Here is a 27,681-nt window from a genome sequence, read left to right on the forward strand (position 1 = left end):
AGGGGGGAAGAGACCAATGTAATCTGGAACGAACACACACACACAGCAGTGCCAAGCTCAGTCACCGTGGCTTGAAATCTTATCGACTCTGGTGGGCCCAGCCCAGTGAACTATATGGTAAATCATCAGCCTATTGGCTTTAGACTAATATCATGCATAGTTTGTACTATTTATAAGCAAGTGCCAAAGTGCTGCCTAAGTGTGTTTTGGCATAGGTCCACCATAAACTTTCAGCAGTTTCAAAAAAGGTAACATGCAAAAATTCTGGATGAACTAAATCTGTGGGTATTATATGCAAATAACAACAGCTATGTTTAATTTCAGGATCATTATTTCCAAATTTGCTCCTCTCTTCCATGTGCTGAGGGAAAGCAGGGCCTGAAAATAAAGAGGGGGGTGGGAAGCAGGCTACCTAACTCCCCAGATTTTTTTTCCCTGCTATAGCAACGAGGAAGACAAAAATCAAGGCCAGCCTCCAATAAATTAGATTCTATACTCAGAAAATTATAACCAATTTATAAAGTTTTCCATATATAAAATCTAATTAGAAGTAGTCTTATATCCAGGGCTGCCTTCTATTCAAGTAGATACAGTATATATTTCTTCCCTGCCCCCCCCCACCCCTTACAAGTGACATGCAGTAAGGCTAATCACACCTTGTTGGGCATCTACAGATGCATCACAAGCAGGTCCAGGGAGGTGATCCCTTCCCTCTCTGCAGTGCTGGTGAGGCCGCAGGTGGAGTACTTCGTCCAGTTCTGGGCACCGCACTTCAAGAGGGAGGTGGCTAACCTTGAGAGGGTCCAGAAGAGGGCAACTTGCATAGTCAGGGGCCAGCAGACCAGGCCCTACGAAGATAGACTAAAGGGCCTGAATCTATTCAGCCTCCACAAGAGAAGTCTGAGAGGGGATCTGGCGGCCATCTATAAACTCACCGGAGGAACTAGCGGAAAATACATGAGGCTCTGTTCCTCCAGGCATCACCTGGGATAACAAGGAATAACAGCCACAAATAATTAAGAGTAGGCTCAGGTTTGATATGAGGAGGCATTACTTTACAGTTAGGGCTGCCAGGCTCTAGAATGGGCTTCCCAAGAGGGGTGGCGCTCTTCCCTACCTTGTGGGGGGTCTTCAAGAGGAGGTTGGATAGATATCTGGCTGGGGTATTATGATCCCAGCACTCATTCCTGCCCAGGGTAGGGGGTCAGACTTAATCTGTTCAGGTCCCTTCAGACCCTAGAAACTATGAAACTATATACAAGCTGTTACTTTAAAATATAAAGTGAAATATGGCATATCTGTTACCTTAAAAGCTGAGGCTGCACACAGAGCCTGTGGATAGATTCTACTGCAACAGCTCTTAGCCACTGTGGTTTGTCTGCATCCAGAAACTTTACTAACAGTGACAGAAAGATCTCACATTCTGTTACCTACAAGGAATAGGTTACAGTCATATAAAGCAAAAACTTGATGCAATATATTCTCTCCTCCCAAGCTTGTCAAATCCCTAGCAAATATTGGTTCATTCTGCTTTGGCACTAGGTTGAATTTCTGTCAGCCAATCACTAAAAATAACACAGAATACATCCAGCAATCGCAATGTTTTGCCAAGCATATGCCATACACTCGGCTGCATTCAGGAGTTACATTCCCTTACTGATATTTCTAAGAACAGTATTAAAGAATGGGATAACAAGCCGATAGAAGTAAATATTTAAGAGTTGGAGAGTTCATCATCAGATGAAAGTTAAGCACTGTAGTAAAAGAACAAAGTGTCATAATACAAGTGGTGTATAAGCCCTTGTTCTCAAAACAGTTTGCAATACAAGTCAAAAAACCCTCTCACTGAGCAACAATAAAAGCAGACAACTGAGTGCTCGAGACAAAGCAAAAAGTTACAAGGATATAAACAGCTTCCTAGAGAGTTTAACTGAATTAAGAGTTAAAATACAATAGCCATCCACAATCTTTACTGAAAAGAAAAGCCATGCACAAAAAAGATATTTAATAAATCTCAACTGAGCTTTCAACTCAACCCATGCTTGAAGTACGTGGGTGGAGAAGAGATGGTTATGGTTATCTCCCATATCGCAACTATTGCTTAAAAATAAAAAGAAAGGAATTGAGAATAAATTATATCATATAATTGTCTTTTTCTACTTAATCTGAGCCCTAGTGTTATGCAGAGGTGAAAATTAAGTTACTGCTGTCTCAGAGCTATCAATTATCAATGTTACAGGAAAATATTCAAACAAATAGGTTGGTGAAATCTAAAAAAATTAGAGAGACATATAATGAACAAGCAATAAACAGCTGCTGCCACTGTCAGGAGTCCCAAAAGGCAGGAAGAGATGACACAATTTATGTTTAGAGACTTATCGTTTTACAAACCAGGAGCCTGTCAACATATAGTCCCATTAGCCTCCCCTCATTGAAAGAGAATGCTAATTAGAGTCCTCATGCAACTTGCCAGGAGACTAGACCTATCAGAAGACTCTACCCTTCTCTAGAAAGATTGTCAGTAGCAGCAGCCAAGGTTAACAGCAGCAGTAGCAGGAACAGGACCTCTGCCATGCCAGGACTCCTCATTACATTAGAAGTCACAGACTTCTAGCCGATTTATGCCTTGATCCCAATTAGGACCTGTGTGTGACAGTAATAAAATAGGTAACTGACAACATACCTCACACTTTAGGGAATAAGGTAACTAAAAGCCTGGGGTCATCACAAAATATTTACTGCTTTCCCACGTCTGAATAAAGAGCAAGGAAGCACTAATACATACGCGGAGTTTGACCTTCCTCTGAAGCCTCAAGTAAGGCAGAGTGCTAAATAAAAGATTTTACTCAGAAGTGGATCTATCGTTCCCAATTCATCACAGAGATAGCAAATTGAATCTTTTTCTTCTTCATTTAAAATAACTTAATTCAAGACAAGATTAACACATTAATTAACACAAGCAATGGCGATATACCATCAACAGCTTTCTTTTCTACCTCATCCATCCACTTAAACACCTGACCAAGACAGACTTTAGATATCAAAATTACTCCATACCCATACAAAATTAAATCCCCAGCTTTTCTAATTGTCAATAAAGACTTCAAATGTATATGCATTCTTTTTGTACAATAGGAATATCTGTAATTAATCATCATAGTCTGGTTACTAACATATATGCCATTTGAATTAGAAGGGAGTGAGGAATCTCATTCAAGTACCTGAATTCCCATTTGGAGCTCCAAACACAGTTTCCAAGCTCTCGCATGATAGTGAATTTTTACTCTTAACCACAAACTGCAGATTTAATATTGCAAACAAAAGCAGACTTATGTAGCTGTACATACTAGATTTGTGTCCAATCTTCATGCACTTTTTAAATATACTGTATATAGTAAGTAGCTATTTTCTCTCACTTCCTACATTAGTGAAAACTTTTTTAACTACAAAAATACTTCAATTATTACTGCATTCCAAATCTTTTTCAACCCTTGAACTCTCTCGCATTCATTTCATTTTCTATTAGACTAAATGATAACAAAAAATACCATAAAACCATCATGTACTGGATAAAAACAAACAAACCCCTCAAGCAACTTGGATCTCAAGTATTATTACTTTTCAAAGATTCCTTTATACCTAAAGCAAACTATTCTGTTTTAATGGTTCTAATTTAAAAATTACCTTATACCAGTCTCAAGCTTTTGCAAGATTGGGCCACAGGGTATAGAGGTAGTCTGTATATTTAAGAAGATGTAGAGATGATTAAAACTTAAGCCATTGTTTTTTTTTCCTTTCAAAAGTTAAATGGAAAAATATTCAAGTAGTCAAGCTCTTCAACGTTTACCTAGTTGTGTATTTTCTAATAGTGGGTCTCACACTACTGTTTTCTAGGATTTCTGTTTTACAATGAAGTACCATATATTTAATAAGGGACTTTTGTACTTTTATCCTGATCTTGCAAATCCTTCATCTTACTTAGTTGTCTATAAATCTTCAACAAAAGCTCACATTTATTTGTAAAGAAATATTAGATCTTATTAAATCAAAAAGACTAAGTGAAGCATGACTTACAAGTAAAAACTGCATAAAAACATCAATTGTGGCATTTCATAAGAAAAAGATTTTTCTGCTGAACAGTTTCATTAGCACCCAAGACTAATGGGGAACTGTGGGAAGGTGAAAGGGGAAAGAAGGGGATATCCAGAGATCTCCTCATAGTACCATTTCCTTTAGAAATCTTTACAATACTAGAAGGAACATACTACTACCATTCTTTCTTTTCTTTAAAAAAAAGTTAAGTAAGATCTTACAAGGCTGTTTAAAAAGGAAACCCTGGCATCTCAGAAATGCATACACCACCCCTACCACTACTCTGTTCACCACTGTTTTCCTGGATGTTACTTGTAGATACTATGAACACTTACAATGTTGTATAATGCAAGTTAGTCTTCTCATTTTCTAAGGAAACAAGATTCTGAACTGTTGATCAACATGTCTCTGTACAGCTGACAACCAAAGTGTAGAGTTTTTTTGTTTTGTTTTGGAGACATCATGCAGTTTAAGAGTACTTTGGCTCTATGTTATAATCCTCTCCAGAAATACATTAACCATAAACTCTAGCCCATAGCAGTGTAATTGCTGCAGACAAAACAAGAAAAGTTTCTGATGTATTTCCACAAATATGGAATTTAAATGTCTATGTCCTTCAACATCCTCTGGCCTCTCAATATTTCTTGCTGTCCATTACTTTTGGTGAAAATAATAAAAAAGTAGCTATGTTTTTTGAGAAGGGAAAAAAAAGATCAATTCCTTAAGGCAAAGATAGGATCCAGGAGCTCCAGGATCTGATCTGTGGGTCTCGGACTGACCTTGCATACCACCTGGGCTGGGCAGCACACACTGGTCCAAGTCTGTAGAGTCAGTCTGGTGCACACTGCATGTGGCATCTGCGCCGGACCAGCACAGCATGTTAGTTTTAAAGCTGGATTATGCCTACAGATGATAAATGTATGCTGAAGCCTGTGTGGCACCCATCTGGCACGAGTGCCACATGCAGTGCACACCTTCTTCTGGCCCTCCGCGTTGCACAAGCCCCAGACTGGGGCCAGTGCATGCTGGATGTGGTGCGTGGGGCTGGACCGGCACAAGCACAGCACATAGCTTAGAGGTCTGATTGGGACTTGCACTGCATGCAGTATCCCACTAGGCCAGCCTTGTGCACTGGCTCCAGGGAGGTCCAAATCGGACCCACAGACTGGCCCTGAAGCCCGCACACAGGTCCAGTCCTGTGTGGGCACCTTGTGCAAAACACAACTTGTGCTGGCTCTGTCCACAAGCCCTGGACTGGAGCCAGCGCACACAGCAAAGCAGGGCTGGTAAAGGGCATGTGCGTTATTAGCTGCCTACTCCAGACTGGCCCTGGATGCTGGCTCCAGTGCGTGGGGCTGAGTCAGGCCACAGACTATCCTTATGCCCCTCATCCATGCCACAGGGTCAAATGAGTTTGACACACCTTAAAAAGGTTAAGGAAACACCTATTCGTTTGAATGCAAAAACGTAGTTTGAGGAGTCACTGTAGGATGTAAAGAGATACAGTTTAAACGAGAACTTAACATTGCAAAACTTGTGATAAAAATGTAAATTGACCATTCTAAACACTGCAACACTGAATCTTCTTTCTTTAGGCTTATACATTACAAAAAGAGGAAAACTGATCACTCTTTCCCTATGGGAATATCTTATTTTCCTGTTCTAAACTTACACTTCTTGAGAAGCCAGCAGTACTTGCCAGAAGACAGCATATGCTGCAATACCCAACTAACATATTCTGATTATGCAAGCAGAATTGGAATGCTCATGTTTTACAGGTTCACACAATCTGACATGGTGGCAGGAGTGAAACATTAGTTCCTCACTGAGATTAATAAGGACACTATCAAAAAACATGAGTAAGAGTTTTAATTTTCATTTATTAAAATCCCTGTTTATCTGAATACCATCTCTCCCAGAGTCTTTGAAGAAGTACACAAAAATATAGTATGTGAACAATACTATAAAAACAGCGTGTATAGTTACCATCATTAACAAATCAATATTTAGTAGCAACTAGCACTCTAGGATGCAGAACATATGCACACACACCTAAGAGGATAGAATTATAAAAACAATACTTGAAACCTATATTCTTACCAGCAAACTGTAAAACTGCTTGATCAAAACAGAAACTACTCTCAGCAGGCGCATGCAGATAGGAAAATATGGTTTCTCCACAGGAGCTGGGGAAGATGATGAGCTGGAACCCTGTCTAAATTTGATATTTGGGGAGAAGAGCTTTATCACAAGAGGACAAACTCTCTCTTTAAGGAGGAAACTAAATTCTTGATGCTATAAAGAAAAAAAAATAGTATAATGTTAACAAGGAGTTACATCCATAACATTTAAAATAATTTTAATGATTTAAAATAGACTTTTTCAGCTGCTGCTAGTAAGCCCAAGATATTTAATACACAAACACACCCTGTTTTCATATTTACAATACAACTTAGCATTACGAACATACAGAACAGAAAGGTCATGCATGTTGGCATACATTGTGCGCTGAGGGAATGGAAAGAACCATATAGCAAGAAAAGTTATAGCCAGAAATAGAAAAGTTTAAGAGATCACGTCCTTTTCATACTAAACACTCCTCTGCCTTTCATTTTACATGTTAAATTGGTTTTCTGATACATGACTTGTATACTTTGCTTCTGAATTTGGGCTCTATCATTATTAAATGAACCTCTACCATTATTAAATTATGGTAGAATACTGATATGCACCTGAAGTCATATAATTCAAAATTACAGTTGTTCAAGTTTTTGTGGAACACTGTGCAAGTGGGATGTAGTTAGAATTCCTGTAGGAACATGATATCACAATTTTTTTTCCCAAAATACTTATATTATGAAACAACAGCTTCAACAGAATCATGACCAGGGATCCAGGTTTTCCATTCGCCGTGGAAAAATGTGGTAAAACCCAGATTCTCTCATTTTAAAGAGAAAAACCTATCCCAGTGAGTGGCAGGGGGAGCTCTGATTTTCCATGATAAAAGCCCCCAAATCAAGCATTAAAAAATTCAGAACTTATTCTATTATAGTGATCAACACCAGTAGGCTTCCAAATTGTTTTAAAATTGTAAATATATCAATAAAATATTGTGTTCAACTAATATCTATATATTTATCTATCTATAGTGGAATTTCATTTTAAACGTGGAAAAATGCAGATTTGGGTTTTTTTAAAATCAGAGAACTTGCTATTTTTAAACAGAGAAAACCAAGAACCCTGATCATGACCTATAATACATAAAACGTATAAAAATGTGTAAAACCTGAATGAGGAATAAAGAGAAAAAAAACCTTCCTGCATAGATTTATATGTTGATTATATGTAAAACACACAAATGCGTGCGCACAAGCTAAAAAATTAGATGTGTTCTGTATAGACAAAGAAAGTGGGTAAAAAACTTTACTGAGGAGGTTAAGACATGAAGAAGCATGAAATAAAAATTGTAACTACTTTTGAAAAGGAATATAATATAGTAAAACCCTTATCAGAGATTTTACTAACCAGCACACTAACTGGATTTGCCAGCTGGCCACACAGGGCGGGGGCGGGGCGCGCGCGCGCCAAAACGTGCATGTGGCAGCCACCGCCACCCACCACTCTGCACTGCTGCCGCCCCCCCGCTACGCATCTGGCCAGAAACCCTGAGCCTCAGGTAACCAGCATTTTTAGATTACTGGCGCCCCCCATTCCCCACTCATGCCAGATAACAGGGATTTTACTATATATTGAAATAACTTTATTAAAAACTTCAAAATCCATCCTACAAAATCTCCGATTTAAAAAAAAACAAACAAACCTCTTAAACTTTCATCAGAAGCTATATTTAGCAGAAGAGAAGTGTCTAGTGGAAGAATTCAATGAAAGCAAAAGGCTCTCTTATTTTTCAAGACAACTTACTTGTAAAAACACTTGTGGGAAATCATTGAGTACAGACTCAAGAAGTTCAAGGCCAAATGTCCGGGTCATTTCCGTCATACCCACTAACCAGTAGGGAGCATCAGCATTAACCAGCTGGCAAAGATCCTGAAAAACAAATACACTTTGCATCTTCTGTCCATTCACTTACTAGGATACATTTCCAGGTTTTTACTGTCTGAAAGGAAAAAAACCCTAAAGCTCCCTTGTGCCTTAGTAATGACAACTTCTTTTCCAATTTGAAGCTAATTTCTACTTTGAACATACCACATCTGGCTGTATACCATGTACACTTTGTTTTTCTATTTTAAGGGAAAATCCATCCAGAACTGAGGCAAGTGTTTTAAGCACAGAATGCGTTTCCATGCCAGAATGGAGGATGGGAATACTGGAATGGCTCCTAGAGACCTACCAGCCACAAGGTTTTACCCACTCACAGCTGCTGCTGAGCAGTCAAAAGCTGCTGCCAAGCTATGACAGGGGCCTTGACAGGGTGAAACCTCTAGCTTTTGGCTGAGCAGCAAAGGAAAGGACAAGTGATCTGAGAAACAGACTCCCCCTGTACAAGTTGTCAGAATTCAGTCACAACTGGCTTAATCCCCACCACTACTCTGCCTTCCCAAAGCCAAAAGTGCATCTTTTTGGTTGCATGTGGTATGCAAGAAAATGCAGTACAAAGAAACTGATAAATCTTTTTATGAATAAAAACTAAACAAGATTGCTATGAGGCAAAGAACAAAAATACTGCATATAATCAAAGCTTTTGAAAGCAGGAGTAAAAACATTTTTGGATCAATAGGTATGATAAATCAGCAAGTCTTACTGACACAAAATCTAGTAAGTTTTATCATGTGCTTTATAGTGCTAGTTCATTCATTCAGTTCAGGTCCAGCATACCTACATAATATTGGTGTCAACAGTGCTAGAGAAATTGCAGATTACACGTTATCTGGTGGAATCCTTGACGCACATGCTGCCCACCCTGGGTCCCAGAGGTAAACAAAATGACCTGTTTAGTTAAGGTTACACTGGATATCAGTGGCAGACAAGGAAACTGAACAGGGGTCTTCCAAGTCCAGACCAGCACCTCTACTGCTAGTCCATCCTTCCTCCCAAGATTTTCAATATTCTGATAAAGGGGAAACCCAAACACAAAAATACAAGCCACCTCTGAAATAAACATAATTTTGCAGTCAGTCATTAGTTTAAGCAGATCAAAATTTTTGTTTTAAAGATTCTCCCATTCCATCTTGTTTTCAGTTTCTCTCTCTCTTTTTTTTGATGGGACAAATGCATCACCATCAATGGTTACAAGTCATTCACAAGAAAATCCAAAGAAATGTAAGCAGTAATAAAGAGCATGGTATCCCTTTATTACTGTTATCCTTAAGAACTAGTCCAATAACAAACAGAATCTAGATAGATATATGTTAGAAAACACAGATATTGATTAGCATAATGAAATTACAGTGGTCTATTTATAGATTTTCAAACTGACAATAAAGGTCTGATACTCTAGTGGTCTGTAAAACCATTTTATTTGTGAAAATATTTCACTATGTCAACTCATTTTTGCTAATATTAATATTAATGTAACAATGTGTTTTGATATCTATCAAGCAACAGGTGCCACATTATTAAACAGAAAGACATTTAAAGTTATGAAATTTCATCTGTTTTCAGAAAAATGAGACCGATCATAACTGTATCCGCACAAACAGTAGAAAGACCTACCAATATAGTATGTTATGTATTATTCTGTTTATGTGCATAGCCTCCAGACTGAAAAGGCTATATTCTTGACCAGAATACACACAATTAAAAACTAAATGTGAACAGTGCCCAGCACTGTGGTATTAAAAGCCTCAAAACTGACAATCTCCACTCATTTTCAAGGATTCTAATAAGCAGTCCTAAAACAATTAGAAGTAGGGTTAGCATATGTCCCAGTTTGGCCAGGACAGTCCCATATTTCAAAGGCCAGTCCCAGTCAGCTGGCAGAAATTAAAACAGGAGTGCCAGGGTCACAGGGGCATGGGGCGGAATATGGCAGGAGCGGCATGGTGCGCCAGGCAGCTCTGCCTCCCCACCAGACTATGCCCACATCCATGCCCACCAGCCTCTGCCACTGCCTACCAACAGTGCTGCTGACTGGGAGGTTGAGGGGTAGGCAGGAGGAGGATGGCAGTGTCCCAGATTTCCTTATGGTGACCCTAATCAGAAGCCCTAAACATGGCAGCCTTATGCATCTAAGATGCACTGTTTATAGCACTGTTAGTGCTGTAGTTTTAGGATCCCAAAAAACTTATTAGGCTCCTCAGTTTCCAGAGACTTCTAAGCTAGGGACAGAAGTTACACATAAACTGGTTTAAAAGCAATCAAAAACCAGTTTAAACCTGTAAACAAAACAGGAGTTCGGTGCACTTAATCACTTTCAAATGGCCAAAACTGGTTTAAGATACACCTGACTGGATATAGTATCATGCTTAACTGATTTAGGTCAAACTAGTTTAACTTCTGTCCCAAACCCCCTCCCAGTTCGAGTTAACTTACAGTCCCGCAGCATCCCAGGATGCTTTGCAGCCCTGGGCTGCGCTGTCTGCATTCTAGTGCCTTCAGCAGTGATGACCAGGCTGGGAGGTATGCTCTATCGCTCCCCAGTTACTGGTATGGGTCACTGCAGGGGTCTGGCTACCTTTCCAGTTTCAAATGTGAATGTCTATTTACTTGCTGACTTTTTTAATGTCTGTACTTAACCCTAATAGTCAGTTCTGGCATTTCTAATAATAGCCTTGATGAACGACAGCAACCACAAAACTGACTAGCTCCCTCACTGAAGAGCAACCTTTGACAGCAGCTTCCCTTTAGTTCTCTATAAAACAGTTAAAGGGAGTACAATTACTTACAAAATAAACAGATAACATTACTTTCCAGCAGTTCTGAGTATAATTAGGTTACAAAGTAGATATTGTGGCTAAAAGATGTTATGCCTTTAAGCGGTTATTTATTTAACTGGTATGTCAATAACCAGAGTTTGTTACAGCATAAGCAATAGACAATAATTTGGGAGTGACATTCAGTTGTGCAATTAAGCAAATGATGCACTTAACCAGTATTCACATAAGATGGGTACAACGTACCTGAAAAAGCATATAAGCATCTTTAGCACATGGTTTCAGGGTACTGACAGATCTTCTGTTACTGTTTCCTTGAACTGTCACTGGCTGTTCGATAACATCTGTATTAAAGAAAAAGCAATGTAGTATGAGAGCAAAAAAAATAAATCAGTAGGCAAATTTGCATTCCCTATGAAGACAAATTCCTGCACAAACTTGAGGGAACTATCCCACTGATAGAAGAACCTCAAATTACAACAATAAAAGTCAGATTTAATATCAGTAATCTCTAGTAAAGAGTATTCTTAAAATACATATTCTTTTCACATAATATTAGTCCAACTTCACTCAAACAGACATTACCAAAATAAAATCATAAAGAAACGTTTTAAAAAATTATATGCTGCATATCTAAAAGACATAGCACAGAACCTACAGCATGAATAACTGTGGCAGCTCTCAGTCAGTTTTAATTTGATTCAATTCTGGGCTGCTATGCAGCACTGAACATAAATGGACATATCTGCATACATCATTTATGACAGCTTGTCCCCAACTGCCTATGGGTCACAGTGCCCAGGTTCTCCACAGCAATGCAGGCTATGTTCAGGCTCTAACATGGCTGTCCCATTCTTAAACCTACCCCAAAACCTCTCTGCAACCCCTACCTTCAAGGCTAATCTTCCACAGCTCTACAATGGGAGGAGTGCGCTTAAAAAAATCAATGCCACCTTTTGAAACTACTTCATACCATACTAGCTTGTTTATTGAGTATAAAAAGGGACTGACTGGGAGCAAGGGATGAGGAGGAGTTCATCATCCAATTGCAATCAGCAATTTATTATACTATATTCTTTACAAATCTAAGGACAAAAAGGTAATCCTTTCCAACAATGAATAACTATTGTGATTTTTGTGGCATTTATAAGATCTGTGCTTTTTGGTAATTTTACATAGTTAAGACAGACACTTTAAAAATATATACATATAAATCTAACAGAAACAGATCTAATGTACACAACACAAAAACGGAACATATATCCACCTTTGTATCGTTCATCTTCAGCAACCACTCTTTCAAAAACAACAGTAACTACTTGTCGCACTGTAGCTGCAGCTGTGTTATTTGTGATGTTATCTTTTGTGAAGTGCAGTCGAAAACAAAGGACAATTGCCTGCAATAAAGTTTCCAGTTAATAACAATGTATATATCATTTAGCTAACAATAATAAAAATGAACGTAAAAGTTACTAATGTTTTATCAAAAGTTACCTAAAGATGATGTTTTTGTTTAATCTTTTTAAGTTTGAGAAGCTAGATAAAGTGTGATGAAAAAAGATTGTTCAGTGGAAAAAAAAAACCCCCAACTATATGCATAGCTCCTATGACCCTATGTGAATTGGAAAGAGCACAAATTTAACTGAGACTAAGATGTGTCCATGACAACTATAATAATCTTACAAGCAATTCATACACAATAACTACATGAAACAATGTATATTGTAACGATATAAACATTCAGGTTAAGACATTACAGCTGTATAATTAAAATCAGAAAAGTTGGGAAATGCAAATTTTGGTAACCTGTGCAATGATTAAATACATGACTACATGATGGAAATTATTTTTAGGGTTTTTTTCCCCCAACTCTAGATGCTGCATTTAAAAAAAAATCTATATTCAGACACCTTAAAACTGCAATGTTGCATAGTCAAAAATAAGAAAATCAAAATGAGGGTCTATCCCCACAAATTTAATTTGTCTCCTATGTGTATACTGCATTATGCTAGTCATATGTTATTTTTTTACAGGCCCAAAACTTATGCTGTCTGTGGAATAACGGATGGTCAAAAATGGTGGCTATTCAGGATTTCTTTTAACACACAGCATTTAATAGATGACTTTATGGGACACTTACTGCATGCCACAAACTGTGCTAAAAGGAAATTAGAATTCTTTACTTCTAAAAGGACTTTTCTTTGACATTAGATACAGTAGGATCTGACTGCTTCACAAACATACAAAGAAAACCAAAGACAGAAAGGGTGGTATTATTCTTATCATACAAATCATGTAAAAGGACTTACACATACTAGACATTAATGCCAAAACTGTCAAACACTAATTTTCAGTGCCCATCTTGAGACACTGAGGAAGCATCTATAGTCTCCCTTCCAGAGAAAGCCAGAGAGTACTGCTAACAAATAAGCTCCAACTACTTGCACCCCAAGGTCCTGTGGAAGAGAATGTGTAATCATATAATTAAAGATTACAGCATAATACACATGGCACAAAGGGGACACATTAAAATTGCAGGGATCACTTAGTTTCTGACATTTCATAACGTAAGTTTTCAGCATTTCAAGCATAAAGTTTTTACCTTTATTTACATATAATTTTACACAAGTAATGTAATTCTGTAATTTAAGTTTGTCCTGTAATCCAATAGTTCTACTTTAATATAGTTTTGACAAATTTGTGGGAAAAAACACTATTTTTTTTTTTAAAGAACTAATTTGTGACTCAACAATCCAAACAAAGCTATCCGAATCTCAGTAATAGAAAATTATCCCACCTATGCATATTCAAGGTATCAAGAAAAAGGAGGATTTGCATGAATCAAATAAGAATGCTGTGTACCGGGGCGGGGAATAGAGGTACTCCGATATATCAGACCATATGATATCAGCACCGATAAAAGGAAAATTGACATTAATCAGCAATCAGCTTTTTGGCCAATGTAGCTGATGATGTCACTGATAAATGCCATGCGCATTCACACAGATGAGGTATGCATGCAGCCAGGAATGCAGCCTGGCAGCTTGGAGAGCAGTGTCTGGCCAGCAAGTCTGGGGTGGGGGGGAGGAGACAAGGGGCAGATCAAAGTCCCTACAATGAGGGAGGGAGTAGGGCAGGGACAGGGACAGGGACAGACATTGCCCAGACGGCAGGGCAGGGCACAAGACAGAGCTATGGAGGGGGTGGATTACTCCTCACTGCTGCGTGCACCCCCAGGGTTTGTGCATGTGGCAAGAGAAGGCTGCATCAGTCTCTTCCTAGCAGGGGGGCTGGGAAGGGGTAATGCAAGGCAGTTAGCAGCAGTGCTGGGAGGGGTGGCTACAGAGTGGCCTACAGCCACCCCAGAATTCACTGTAGCCACCTCTGCCAGCGCCACTGTCACCCACCCCGCTGCCCCTTCCTGCCCTAAGCACAGCCCTGGCCCAGCACTGCTTCTGGGAAGTGGCTGGCACAGCTCCTGGCCCCCAACCTGCAGCCCGTTATCACCATGTGCAGAAATCTGTGGGGCACATGCTCCCCCCATACCTCCCTATGGGGTGTGCGCAGCAGCAGAGCTGCCCCCCTTTTATCCCCTCACAAATGATTCTGCCTCCCCCCACGGATGAGCTACCTGTGGCTTCGTCCTGCACCGCATCCCAGCTGGGCTGGGCAGTGCCTGGCTCTGTCCCAGCCCCACTCCCTCCCTCTCCATAGGGACTTCAATCCGCACACCCCTTTGCCCCCCCCCACAGAATTACCAGCTGAACACTGCTCTCCAAGCTGCCGCACTGCATATTGGCTATTAGATCAATACAAGCTAATATGGCTGGTTAATAATCAGCCATTGGTATCGGCCAAAAAAAGGTTTATTGGTGCACCCCTAGAGCCCTAGTGGGCAAAATATGGTTTGCAGGCCACATCCGGCCCACCAAGGATTTCATCTGTCCCCCAGTGGGTCCATCAGACCCACCCAGCCCCGGGGCAAAGCCACTCAGGGAGTTGTGGTGAGCTGTTGTGGGACAGCGGGGAGTGCTGACCCAGCCTGCAATAGCTCACCAAAGCTCCTTAAGTGGCCCTCAGGCCCAAATAATTGCACACCCTGATCTATACAAACTACATCAGCTACTATAGTAGCTAACCTTATTCAACTTTGATACATATACATATTTATAGTGTAAACCTTAGGCATCACAACCCCATTTTATTTCTTTTTTTTTTTAAAGTGTCCATCTATGAAAGCCAAAAGACATCAAAATCAGCTACTGGTGCATCATTACACATGATATTCAAAAAACTCTCAATGAGGTACCCTCATAAAACCCTCTCATATTTCTTCACAAAAAAGCCATCAAATTTTTATTGCAACTACTGCTACACCAAAACTACAGCATTCATACTTCAGCTATAGCCCTATTAATGTTGTATTCAAAATAATGTAAAAACAGTGAAATCATAAAGAGCCAAGCATATAGAAAAATAGAACTCTGGCTCTCTTCATTCCCAGCCCTGTAGGCATGAGGCAAGGCTCATAGGACATTTATGAGTAAGAAAAATGGGTGAAAAATAAGGCAACAGACTTTGGGTCTCATATATGTGAAATAAGCACTCTTGAGAAGTGCACAGATGCTTTCCACCTAACTGTGGGTATGCACATGCCTGGTATGCAGTTTTCAGAGGCTTATAAAACTTAGTCAACTCAATACCAGCTTCCTCTATAGCAGGCCTTCTATAACTCTTCAGTGAGGAATATTTTTAACCTAAATTGCACCTTTCAAATCTCAATCACCTGAACAGTAGGTTTATTTTCTTTTTTCCTAACTATAACAATAAAACATTTAAAGTCATACTGAGCTGGATGCCAATAGAAAAGTGCCTACATCTCCCCACATTTTCTTTTGCTTCAGAATGGCTGCACCATGTCTGTTCAGAGATTTTTAAAAAGCACTTTCAAGCAAGAACCAAAAATAAAATTTCAGCCAGACATATTAGTCTGAAAAAGTTGAAAGATTGGAAAGTATATTACAATAAAAAGATAAACAAAGTAATTACCAAATACATATTTTTCCAGTTAAAAATTACACATGGCAAATTAAAGAAAGAATAGATTCTAATACTGGAGTCAGGACATAGGAACAAAGCATCTCTCCTAATATTTTCATTTTTCCTTCTAATAATGCTTCCATGCAGAAGACTACCTTTACCACGTGTGAGGGTTTTTTAATCTATACGGATTAGACTTTATATTGCAACTCTAAACCTGATTCACACTTTTCAAGAAACAAAGTGACAGGGATATGGCAAGCAAAGAGAATGCAAACTACCACCAAACCAATAGAAAAGAATAAAATAATGATATAATTCTAGAAATGCTGATGGTATGTGTGGCAAACACAAGACATCTTACAAAAAGACTTATTTTGTAAATTTCCCAAGAGGCTGGCTCTGAAACTCTGTTACAATTAGGAGAGTTATTGAATGCAATGTATTCCCACAGGAACTACCATGCTGTTGCATTCAATATCAAGCAAAACTATCATGCTCATCTACTTAAAAAATGCTAGGGGCATATTTTAGCTCAAGCAGCAGTGACCCTCTCATAGTATAACTACTGCTGAGCTGCAATACATTTGATTGGCACAGGAGTAATATAGATTCATGCCAAAATTTCAGCATCCTTATACTGAAAACAACAAATGATTATTCTACTCTGTTAATAAAAAAAGAAAAAGTCCACTAACTTAATGTGGAGATGGATACAACTTGTGAAGCTCTGGATTTGCTTAAAGCCTACCAGATTTGCTTTTCTGTAAAGGATGGATTAAGGTGTGAAGTACCAGGAATAAAACTCTACCTGAGGAGTAGAATGAATCTATTGTCCCTTTCAGCACTGGTTCCTTTACCTCTCAACACAGCATCTCACTTTTTAAATATCTCTCTGGAAAAAAATAAAGTAGTAAAAGAGTGCTGAAGAGGTCTCTGAAATACTGTAACTCTGATGATATTATATACCTAAAGGATGGAACATAATATTTTTCATTTTTATGTACATAAATAGTTGAATATTTGAACTATTCTGATGACCCATGTAGCTAGTATCCGTCAATGGTTTCTAGATGAATGAAAGCATGAAAGATTTTATATTTTAAATGACCTCCTAATACTAGCAAAACATTTGTTCATGTTCACTACCTGGGGCAAGCTAGCTAACACCGTCTGCACCATCATGGGGTTCCTTTAAATCTTCATATAAGTAGTTAACTTGACAGAAGCAGCCAAGTACAATTTTCTGTAGGAAACTAAATAACTGATACAAATATCTTACAGGAATTGTTTAATCTATTAGTAGAGATGAAACAATGCATACTGCTACATCTATTCACATAACTAACTGCATCTGCTGGAAGTCCTCTAGATTAAAATTTTAGCTATATGCAAATTTTGGGAGTTCCCCCCCCCCAATCTAAAAGCAGTACAGCTAGAAATTTACTGGATTCCTTCAGAATGAGAAAATACCTAAAATTTATATGCATTATATTAAAGCTACCCCCAGTACAAGAAGTTACACACAGCCTAACTGGAACCAACAGAAATGAAGTTAAATATAACCTCTTAAACTGTGAAATTAAAAGAACAAGCAATTCAAAAGATGAGTAGAAAAAAATCTTCAAAAAAGGAATTGGCAATAAAAAACAATTATAGCATAGAATGAAACAGATACTGTCCACATCATATGTAATCAATTTAAAGAGCTGAAAACAGTTTCAGACCCTACATTTGCCCGTCACCATGCCAGTTTTTGAGGAATTACAATGACTTTTTCCTATTTGCAAAATGTCTTTTCCCACTTTTGCTGTGTGAAAGATCCATAGAAACAGAAAGGGGAACTGAAACTAGAGGACACAAACAAGTCTGTTTAAAAATACTGCTCCTCTAACTAGTTAGGTAAAGACTACAGTTCCTGTCTGTTCTTTCCCAACTTGGAGAAAGAGCCAAAATAATAGTAAATCAACTTTAAAAAAAACACAGCTCAGAATGTGTCATCAATATTAAGAATCTGAATAGCCAAGCCCAAGCAATACCTACTAAATTTACAGCAGAAGTAGAGTGCACAGCAGCTCCTTTAATTCTGCACACACCTCACCCCTTGCTGCCCGCTCCCCCCACACTGCTGATTAACAGAGGGCCCCACCACTCCCTCCTGATCAGCAGGGAAACTCAAATCGCAGTTTTAAATACGGTGGCGTTTTTGCCTCCCCGCCAGTCAGCAGCAAACAGCAGGGCCATCCAGAGCCCCTCAGCCAGCCAGTGGTGGGAGGCAAAAACATCACCATATTTAAAATCACAGTTTTCACCTCCCCACTGACGAGGAGCAAGCCACAAGCAGGGCCTCTCCACCAATCAGCCAGGGGGAAAGAAAGGAGTGCAGAGGATCCTGTAAGGTTAAATGAGTCACAGTGCACCCCACTCCCATCATGAATTTGGTAGGTCCCTACCAATAAAGTGCACACTACGAGGCTCTCAATCTCCTTACTAGCTCTGTGTAAAAAAAGGCATAAAGAGCAGAACAATTTTCTATTGCTTTATGATATTAAACTTCCACATGCAACAGCCATTAGTGGTCCTGGATAAAACTGTCTTGTTTCTAGCTGAGTGCATCTGGGTGATCGTAATAAAAACTATAAACTAAATTTCCAAGGAAGAAGAGAAGAAAGCAATCCAGAAAAAAGAAGAACCCAATGCCTTAACCTGTCTGACAATTGTAGTTAAGTGCAACATCTACCAACTAAAGCTTAGGTACTCTACATAAAAATAATGGATACATATATTACAAAGAAGCGTGATTGTTAGATAATCCATATCTCTTTAATGACCACCTTTCAAGAAATTCGGGGGGTATGAGAAGAGAGAGAAGTCTATTTATCTGAATCAACATCTGAGAAGGATTCCCAAATTGTTCCCTAAACCAAACCTAGTATTTTTTAACCTATGCTTCAACTTTAGAGCTCAAGACTATGACAACCATTTCAGAACACATTTCAAAGCCTTGTTTAAAATAAGAAGTGAAAGGGGAAAAAAAAAAAACAAGCCACCTATAAAATCTAAGCTCTAAAGGGAAATTCTGATGCACAGAATTCTTCAATTAAATGAACTAAACTGCTCTTGCAAAAAATACCATAGAATTTGAGGTATAGCTGGGTCAGAACTTCTATCATCCTGCTTCAAATGAAAGGTGGCATCTAACATGGTCTACCTTTAAATTTTGCTAGACTGTTATTACAGGCCTGACTCAAAAGGCAGTCCTGCCAACAACACAAGAACTATTTAGGAAATAGGTATCAGGAGGGTGCCTAGTAGCACAACTAATAAAGCCTCATTGGCATATGGGCCGCAATTTCAGAGTGGAAATGCACAATAGGTTCCACATTTCTTACTGTATTTTGCCAAGAAAAGATATACAGATACATGAGTGTCATTTAATACATTTAGAACACTAAGTTACTGATCATGGAAACATGTTTGTTTTTAAACTACTCTATTAAAAAGTCTTATATAGTGAGGGATTTCCTTTTTATAGAAAAGAAGGAAAAAACAGAAGAACAAGAACCTAAAAGAAAACAATTACTGAAGTCCAGCTGCAGAGAAAGAATTAAAAACAGCAGAATACTTCATCAATTTCATGTTTCCAAATCATTCAAGAAATGAAGCAAAACAAAAAACAAAGCAAAAAGAAACCTTAAAAAACCTCACCTCAGTTATTTTCTAGGTAAACACTTTTAACTGAACCCACTTCTTGCAACAAATTTGGTGATCAGCATTTTATTAGAACAATATTCTATAAATAAACTTTAAGTAAATAATCTTATTATTTAATCCCATAAAACACTATTTAGATAAACATTAGTTATTTCATGAACATTTGCAGAGAGAAAGCAAAGACAATTTTATCATCAAGCAGTAATTTTATATGGTCAAATATTTACTTTCCTTTAAGGTTTAGAAGTGTTTTTAAGTACCATTGCGTAAGAAATCATTAGTAATTGTCAATACTATGAGTAAATAAAATATTTTTGCAGGGAAGCCAAGTCTCTTCAGTAGTTTCTTTATAAACTAGCTTTTCTGACTGGGCTATAAATGACAAGCTCTTAGAAAAAGGAGTGTAAAGGCCACTAAAATTAATTTCAACAACCATCTCATACACACGTACCAACATTTTGGTATATGACATTCAGATCCCAAAGGCAAAATACTACCAATAAAGCAGGAACTTCTGGTTTTGCGAGTTCCATACTTTGAGGCTTTGAATGCGACCACATGCTATGGATTTGTGTGATGTTAAATGTTGTGGCAAAGATGTCTAGAATGCCTAGGATAGGCACTATTTATTTGAATGCAGACCAAAATAAAGCATATTTCTTCTAAGACATGGCCTGTGAAAGAGAAAAGTTCTTAAGCATTAGGCCTCAAGAAGAACTACTAGATCTATTTAACATTTTAATTTAAAAAGGAAACTACCATCATTTCAATTGATAAGACCTTATAGTGAAGATAAAAAATATCAACAAAAGATGCATTTAATGCCCTTGTCTGTCATTTTCTATTACAATCAAAGTGATTCAAATGAAGAGGCTTAACTCAGATCTTTGCTATACAAGGTCATGTTTTAGTTAACACATTACTACACATGCAACCGTAATCTGCAGATATTGTCTTTAGAAAGGACGTGTACTAAATTGGTCAAAATAGCATATTGGAGTATTTCATTAGCACACATTCTATATTAAAATCCTACAAATCCAAATGTGTAAATCCCTGCTTCACTGGGGACACCTTCAATATTTTGCCAGCTTCACTGAGACACCTTAAAATGACTACCAAAGATGACAAATTAGTAATAGGTCATATCTTCAGGTACAAAGACAAATCCTCTTTCAACCATTTAAAATACTGTGTTGTAAAAATCTTTTTTCTTATCCTATAGCTTATAGGTCATCAGATATCAACAAGATTGTTTAAAGTTCTTGATATTTCCTTATTATAGACTTTATTTTAATGGGCAACACTGGAAAAAGTGAGACTTTTTTAACCCCTATAAACAGATTCCATTTTCTAATATTTCTCAATAATGGACGTGACATTAAGAGTAATGGAAACATCACAGCAAGAGGCAGCTGGGAATTGATTATTCCTTCAAGTTATAATCAGATGGACAACGGCCAAATATTTCATCACAAACAACTCAATTTTTCCCATTAATTAAAAGGGGATACAATTACATTCTTCCTTAATAAAGTACTTCAAGTTATTTAAATGAAATATGGTTTGTGATGACACAGCATCCATTTTTATACTCTACTTATCTGAAAAACTCAGGACTTAAAAGTTGCGACTTCTGAATGAAAAAAATAAAATAATCTTTATTATTTTCTTTGAATATTTAAATGAAAAAGTGCATTCTATACATCAATGTTACAGATGTCTAAAACGTTCCCACTTTATAAATATTACAATGAATCTGTGCACAAGTCTGAACTGATATTTTATAAACATATATGGCCAAACACTAGGGGTGCACTGATAGAGATTTCCGGGGCCGATACCAATAGCCAATTTTAAAGGAGGTATATCAGCCAATACCAATCCAATTTCTGATGCACAGCCCAGTGGCTTGAAAATCAGTATCCAGCTGGCCAGTCTGTTGTGGTGGAGGGGAAAGGGGAAGGCAGACTGAAGCCACCGTGGTGAGGGAGGGAGTAGCACTGGGACTGCCCAGCTGGGAAGGGGCTATGGGGAGGGCTGCATCCATCCCAAAACTTACCGTACCCCTCCCCCCACAACCCCGAGTGCAGCCTGGTCCACCCCCACCAGGAAGAGCATGACGTAGCGCCAGCCCGCCCCATGCATATTTAGGGGATACCCTCCTGGGGTGTGTGCAGTGGCAGGAGCCACCACCCCCCCACCTCACCCTAGACAAGCCATGCCTACATTCCAGGCTGCAGCTGCATGAATGCACAAGGAAATTATGAGCCGCATCAGGCCAATTTCCAATACAGTCAATTTTCTTTATATTGATGCCAATCTGGTACCAGACTGATGTATTGGTGGTGCACCTCTATCAAACACATTTATGGATATCCACTGTACCTTATGCTTCTAAATATAACTTTACACATATATGAGTACTTACAGAATTGGTGCCTAAACTGCAACTTTTAAATAAGTATATTCCTTCAGTGGATTTACTTTAAAATTAATAATTATATCCTAATTATTGTAGTTTACATCAAATTCCTACCTTGGACAGTGCTTCATCATGCACAACGGTATTTGTTGTTAGAAGCACGAGAACTGTCTGAAGTAATTTGAGTTCTTCGAGACTATTTTCCATCAGCTGCCAAAGCATATTAATAATATTCCCAGCTGCAGCCTATAAAGATAGACGCATATACGTTCAATTAAAGTACATAAAAACTTGACACCCAGTACCATGCTTGCATATCCATATAAAAAACACTCACACATATATTGAACTGAACTCAGTTTTTCCTACAATCTTAAAAGGACAAATAAAATATGAAACACTAATTTCGATGTCCTAGATATTGTTTGGAGACTTTTATATACGTAGGTTTTTTTAAAACACATTTTTTAAACATCTTATCAACATAGAGTTATTTTACAACTGGAAGCTCAAGTTTTCATAGAACAGGAGTGGCCAATCTGCAGCACAAGTGCCACAGGCAGGCAGCCTCCATGTGTGGCATGAGATGCATCAGAGAGAGGGCAGAAGGCAGAACTGGAAATGAAGCAGGGAGCACAGAGCAGAGAACAAAAAGCAGAGCAGCAGATCAGGCAGAGTAAAAGGATCAGAGTAGCACCCAAAGAGCAGGGATAATTTGTAGCGTATCTGCCAAAAAAGGTTGGCTCCCAATATCACAGGAGACGAGGCAATTAACTCCAAAATACTTTACTTAAAACACTTAAGTTAAAAACTATAAAAATTGCTGGAAAAAAATACACTATAATTCTGTTGGATAAATACAGCTTAATAAATATTTTTAAATATACCAGAGTGCTACTTTCAAAAACTATGACACACAACATTAAGCAGTACTGCAAAACATTATATTCACAGTTACTAGCTGCAGAAATAGTTGCATGTTATAATGTATGAGAAATAGTATGCAATTTTATCTTTATTAGAAAACAAAATGCACAGATATCAGCAGGCATAATCCAGACTGTGCATGAAACTTAACGCATGACTCTTGCTGATAACTGAGTATTTACCCTGACCTTTCCAGCATCAGAACTACACTAGACAAACTTGTTAAACTACTATTTTTATTATGTATAAGGAATCTCCCTGGGTACGCAGTGATCGGAGACTAAGACAACAGAAGGTTGGGAACAGTATTTTTTAGATAACTCTTAGTAAACCAGCTACGGATTCCAACTATTTGCATACAGTCTATAAACATATACCAATCATATTTTTTATTTCATTCATTCTTCCTTTGGCTCTCAAGTGGTAGATTTAACTTCAGAAATTATTTGCAATTAGAAACATCATCCACAAGATTATGTTCATTCTAAAGTACAAAAATGCGTTCACTCTTGATAGCATTTTGAGTTTTTCAAAAAAGTATCTTTTGTTAAAACACTTAATCCTTCAAATATGTTAATGCCAGATAATATTTTCCCACAGTTTCACCTTACCTCTGAAACAACTTCATGTGACATGAGTCTCTGTATGGCTGCTAGACAGAGCTGAGTGATCTTTGGTTCCTTTGTTCCACAACCCATTAGAAAGGGCTGAACTACCTCTGAGCTGTTCTCTTTCAATGCTTTTGAATAGAGATAAAAGAAGGCTGGTCAATTTTTAACAATTTACAACTTTGAACAGTGTAAAGGCAAAAGCATACAAATTGTAAATACTAATAGTTATACACATCCTAATCAGAAACAAAAGGAATCTACAATCTTAGAAATAACGGAAGAAAAGCAACTAGGTGCAGAAAGAGAGCTGTCACTACTTTCATTAATACTTAGCTTACCAGAACACTTTGTCCTGTTTTCCCTTAGCTATCCTCTCTCACATCCCACTGCCACCATTCTCCTATGCCTTGGGTAACTCTGTCTTACTCAGCCTGATGCTTCTATTACCTTTCCCCAACCCTAAATGTTCTTTAGGTTATTATGGCTTATAATAAGCCACTTGTAAGCCACTTATCCTTAAGAAATCCAGGTTCTTCACAGTCTTCACAGTCTCACATTAACACACTCCTTACTCCTCATACTACTGGATATTCATGTGCAAATAGTTGCCGCAGAGACACAGAAGTGCACACCAGAGTGGGCAGGGAAAAATCTAAACATTTATCAACAGATATGTTGCCTTGAATGATGGGAGGTATAAAAGATCATTCAGAGTTGTGGATATGCCAATTATTTTTATTTATTTATATCTCTATATTTCTTCAGTTAGAAAATTATTTTTTAATTAGTTCAGTTGTGGAAGAGTCAGTTTCAATCTCTCTCCTTTAAAAACAAGCCAACCAAATATAAAATCGACCTATTTCAATGTTTTTTAGAAAGGAAAATTCTCTCCCCCCATTTGAAATTATTTTTCATTCAGCGTTAATATCAGTAACATTAAAGTTAAAAATAAAAGGGGCACAAAGGAAAAAAAAAGTTAGAAGGTACTGATTAACCTAAACCACCTTTTGATTTGCTAGTTCACTAGTGGTTTTTTTGATGCAAGTTTTTTGTCCCAATTCCAGATAAGAAAAAAAAATTATACGGATGTTAGAAGTGATATCAAGAAGTTAAAAGCTACAAAAACATGTTATAAGGGTTTTTGAAATTATAATATTAGCCCACAGCATGACACTTTCTTCACAGCCACTACTGGGACGTATAAACAGTTTCTCAGATGCCTAGATTTGGATATTATAGCTTCAACGCTGAATGCCTGTTCAAAATAATTGCATTGTTATTCATGAATTTTTACGGTAACACAAGTCACTCACTCATCTATCGTGGCTATTTCAAAAACGTATAAAAACTTTAAAACTGAAAACCAAATAAAAAACTAAAAAGCAAGCTGCTTTGCTCAAGGAGGCATAGGCACACACGCTTGTAACTATAACTATTAGCCTTCTAGGAAAAAAGCTGGATGATTGCCTAACAAAATGAGTTTTCAAAAATTGTAATTTTTGACAATTGAACCAAAGTGCTTTTGTTTACCATTTTTTCCAAGCTGTCATTGAATTCTAATGGAACGTAACACTATAAATAAATTAAAACAGAAGTAAAGACTCCCAGTACAATTGTGAAATGGAAGGAGAAAAAAAGGTGTTCACATACTAACAGGCAAGGGGAAAAAGCTAAAGAAAAATGGACGATTTTAATAGACATAAAACATGAAAATTATTCAACCAGATTTTCAGAGTTATCCATAAACAACGTGAAAATTTAAGAGAATTTTTTACCTACAAAGCTCAATCTAACACTTGTTAAACACTCCAGCTATACCAAATATTGATCCACTAATTTCAATCTTAATAGCAAGATAACTCAGTTGCATCAAGGTCTGCTGCACTTTGACACTATTTGATTGATTGATTAGTTCTGCTTTAAAAATACTTTATTTTTTTTGCAGATAAAGTAGACAGACAGACAGACAGACCTAAATGTTACTTCATCTACAAAAAGAGGTTAAACTAAGTGTTTTTAAAGCAGAACTAATTTAATAAAACATATTAATGGTATCAAAACACCATTAATATATGTTTTATTAAATTAGTTTAATACAGTTTTTTGAAATGTGTCAAAGCCAAACATGTAAAAATAACTTATCATTTATATGCCACAGTTCAAACTCAAGGTTACTATCTGGAAGGAAATACTGGGGAGATCACAAATACATTGAAAGCCATGTAAAAACCTAACACTATGTTACAGTAACGTTGAGGCTCTAAGAAAACCAAAACAATAATTCTATTTCTGAGAAGTTAAAATGCACCTTAGCTTATCTGAATTTTATCGACCATCTTTTTAAAATTACAAAGATATCTATTTTGATAATTAACATCAGAATTCACAATGCGTTCATTTCTCTTTAAAAAAACCCATCAATTAGCCTTTGGAATTAATTTTTTTAACATATACTGGATAGATGTTTTCATCCAAAACAAAAGCACTGGCATCAAACTAAGAACATTTAGATGCTGGCCTTGATAAACGTACATTTCACAGGTCACCAACATTTCTCTTAAAAAAATTAACACTTATAATGCTTAATGCATTCAATTTCTCAACTAGGCTAAGTACAAACAGTCAAAGTCCAAGCCTGAATCGATTCAGTCTTTGCAGGGTAGTCTAAACTACAGAGATAGAACTGAGAAACAACTGGTCACATTTACTTTTGATTCAGGAAATGCAGCCACATGCCTGCACCTGGGGGGGGTGCTAGAGCATAGCTCTCTGGCACGTAGCTAGCATGGACTGTGTGTTCACTTCCTCTTCCTGCTGCCCCTGAGGTCTCTAGGGTTTGCAGCCCAGAATTACAGTAGTGGGACTCTGCAGCGTTGTTCATCACTTCCTCTTCCTGCCTCTGGGATTTGTAGTCCACAGCCAGCAACTTCAGTAAGTTTAGCAAGGCAGGGCAACTGTACTCAGGGGAAGGAGGATTTAACCAGGGGAAGAGGGGTTTAATGCCCCTCCTCCACCCCAGCCTCAGATTCCAGCCAGGGTTTGCTGTGGAAATTCCAAGCAGTTTTGTATTGTAGCTGTAGCTCACAACTATTCTTATAACTAAAATAGACATCTGTGCACTTTGTTGGTGAATGAAACAAATTACACTGAATACACTTCAGTTTAAGATTCCAAATAAAAAAGTACTTATAAAATATGAAAAACACTTTGAAAGTATTCCTTGAAAGACAAAAAGACTTTCAACTATACAGTTGGTATAATAAAAAGATATCACCAAAATACCCTTGCTTTTTGCATATTTCCTGGACCACCATGGCTATGACACTCCAACTGTACTATAGCTATACCCAGACTGCCATGAGCTTTCACAATTCCTCCACCTGGGAATGAAAAAATGCATCTTACAGAGATATGAGCTAGATGTTTCAACTTGAAGTCTGTGTAGCTATAGAACCCTGTTAGTTTCTCAAAAGGGTTAATTAAATTTTCTTCCTTGTCTATTTGTGTATTTTGATGCATAGCTGACATTACCTGGCATAGTTTTCCCACTTATGTCAGCATTCATGACAGCAATAAAAACAAACACATAAAAGAGAAGCATTTAAAGTAAAATATTGAGGGACGGAGCTACTCTTTTTTTTTTTTTTTAAATAAGTATTTGAAAAAGTGCCTCCTTAACGGGATTTTTACATTTCTAAAAACAAAATTATTTAACAAGGGAATGTAAGAAGTCTTACATTTCACATAATCTTATTTGAATCTTTCAAACAGCTCATGTCTTGCAAGAACCTTACATAAGCGCAGTATACCAAAAATATGGAATTATCAAAAATCCAGCACTTTTTAAAACTACACTATCAGGGAGTAGCGGCGGCCAGTCCCGGAGCAGTGGAGGGGCAAGTTTGCACAAGGTGGCTGCCGCTGCCATCCACCACCCCACACTGTGTGCGGCCGCTGTTCTGGGACCAGCCACTGCTACCCTTCCCCCTCCTGAATCACTCTGGATCTGGCTGGTGCCTTGGTTTAAAAAAAAAAAAAA

The 27,681-nt window shown here is 37.8% G+C and overlaps 1 protein-coding gene across 4 annotated transcripts in view; it reads right to left on the minus strand.

Moving 5' to 3' along the window:
* MON2 (MON2 homolog, regulator of endosome-to-Golgi trafficking) overlaps positions 1–27,681 on the minus strand; it is a 133,828-nt gene that overhangs the window by 84,523 nt on the left and 21,624 nt on the right. For all 4 annotated transcript variants that reach the window (XM_019543311.1, XM_019543314.1, XM_019543312.1 and 1 more), the window contains exons 3-9: positions 23,643–23,770; positions 22,219–22,350; positions 12,193–12,322; positions 11,172–11,269; positions 8,014–8,139; positions 6,193–6,387; positions 1,306–1,430 (exon numbers count right to left, since the gene is read on the minus strand). In XM_019543311.1, the coding sequence (XP_019398856.1) occupies positions 1,306–1,430; positions 6,193–6,387; positions 8,014–8,139; positions 11,172–11,269; positions 12,193–12,322; positions 22,219–22,350; positions 23,643–23,770 (934 nt within the window). The remainder of the gene's footprint in view (positions 1–1,305; positions 1,431–6,192; positions 6,388–8,013; positions 8,140–11,171; positions 11,270–12,192; positions 12,323–22,218; positions 22,351–23,642; positions 23,771–27,681) is intronic.

Source organism: Crocodylus porosus, unplaced genomic scaffold (genome assembly GCF_001723895.1).
Source record: "Crocodylus porosus isolate Cpor-Errol unplaced genomic scaffold, CroPor_comp1, whole genome shotgun sequence".
Lineage (NCBI taxonomy): Eukaryota > Metazoa > Chordata > Crocodylia > Crocodylidae > Crocodylus > Crocodylus porosus.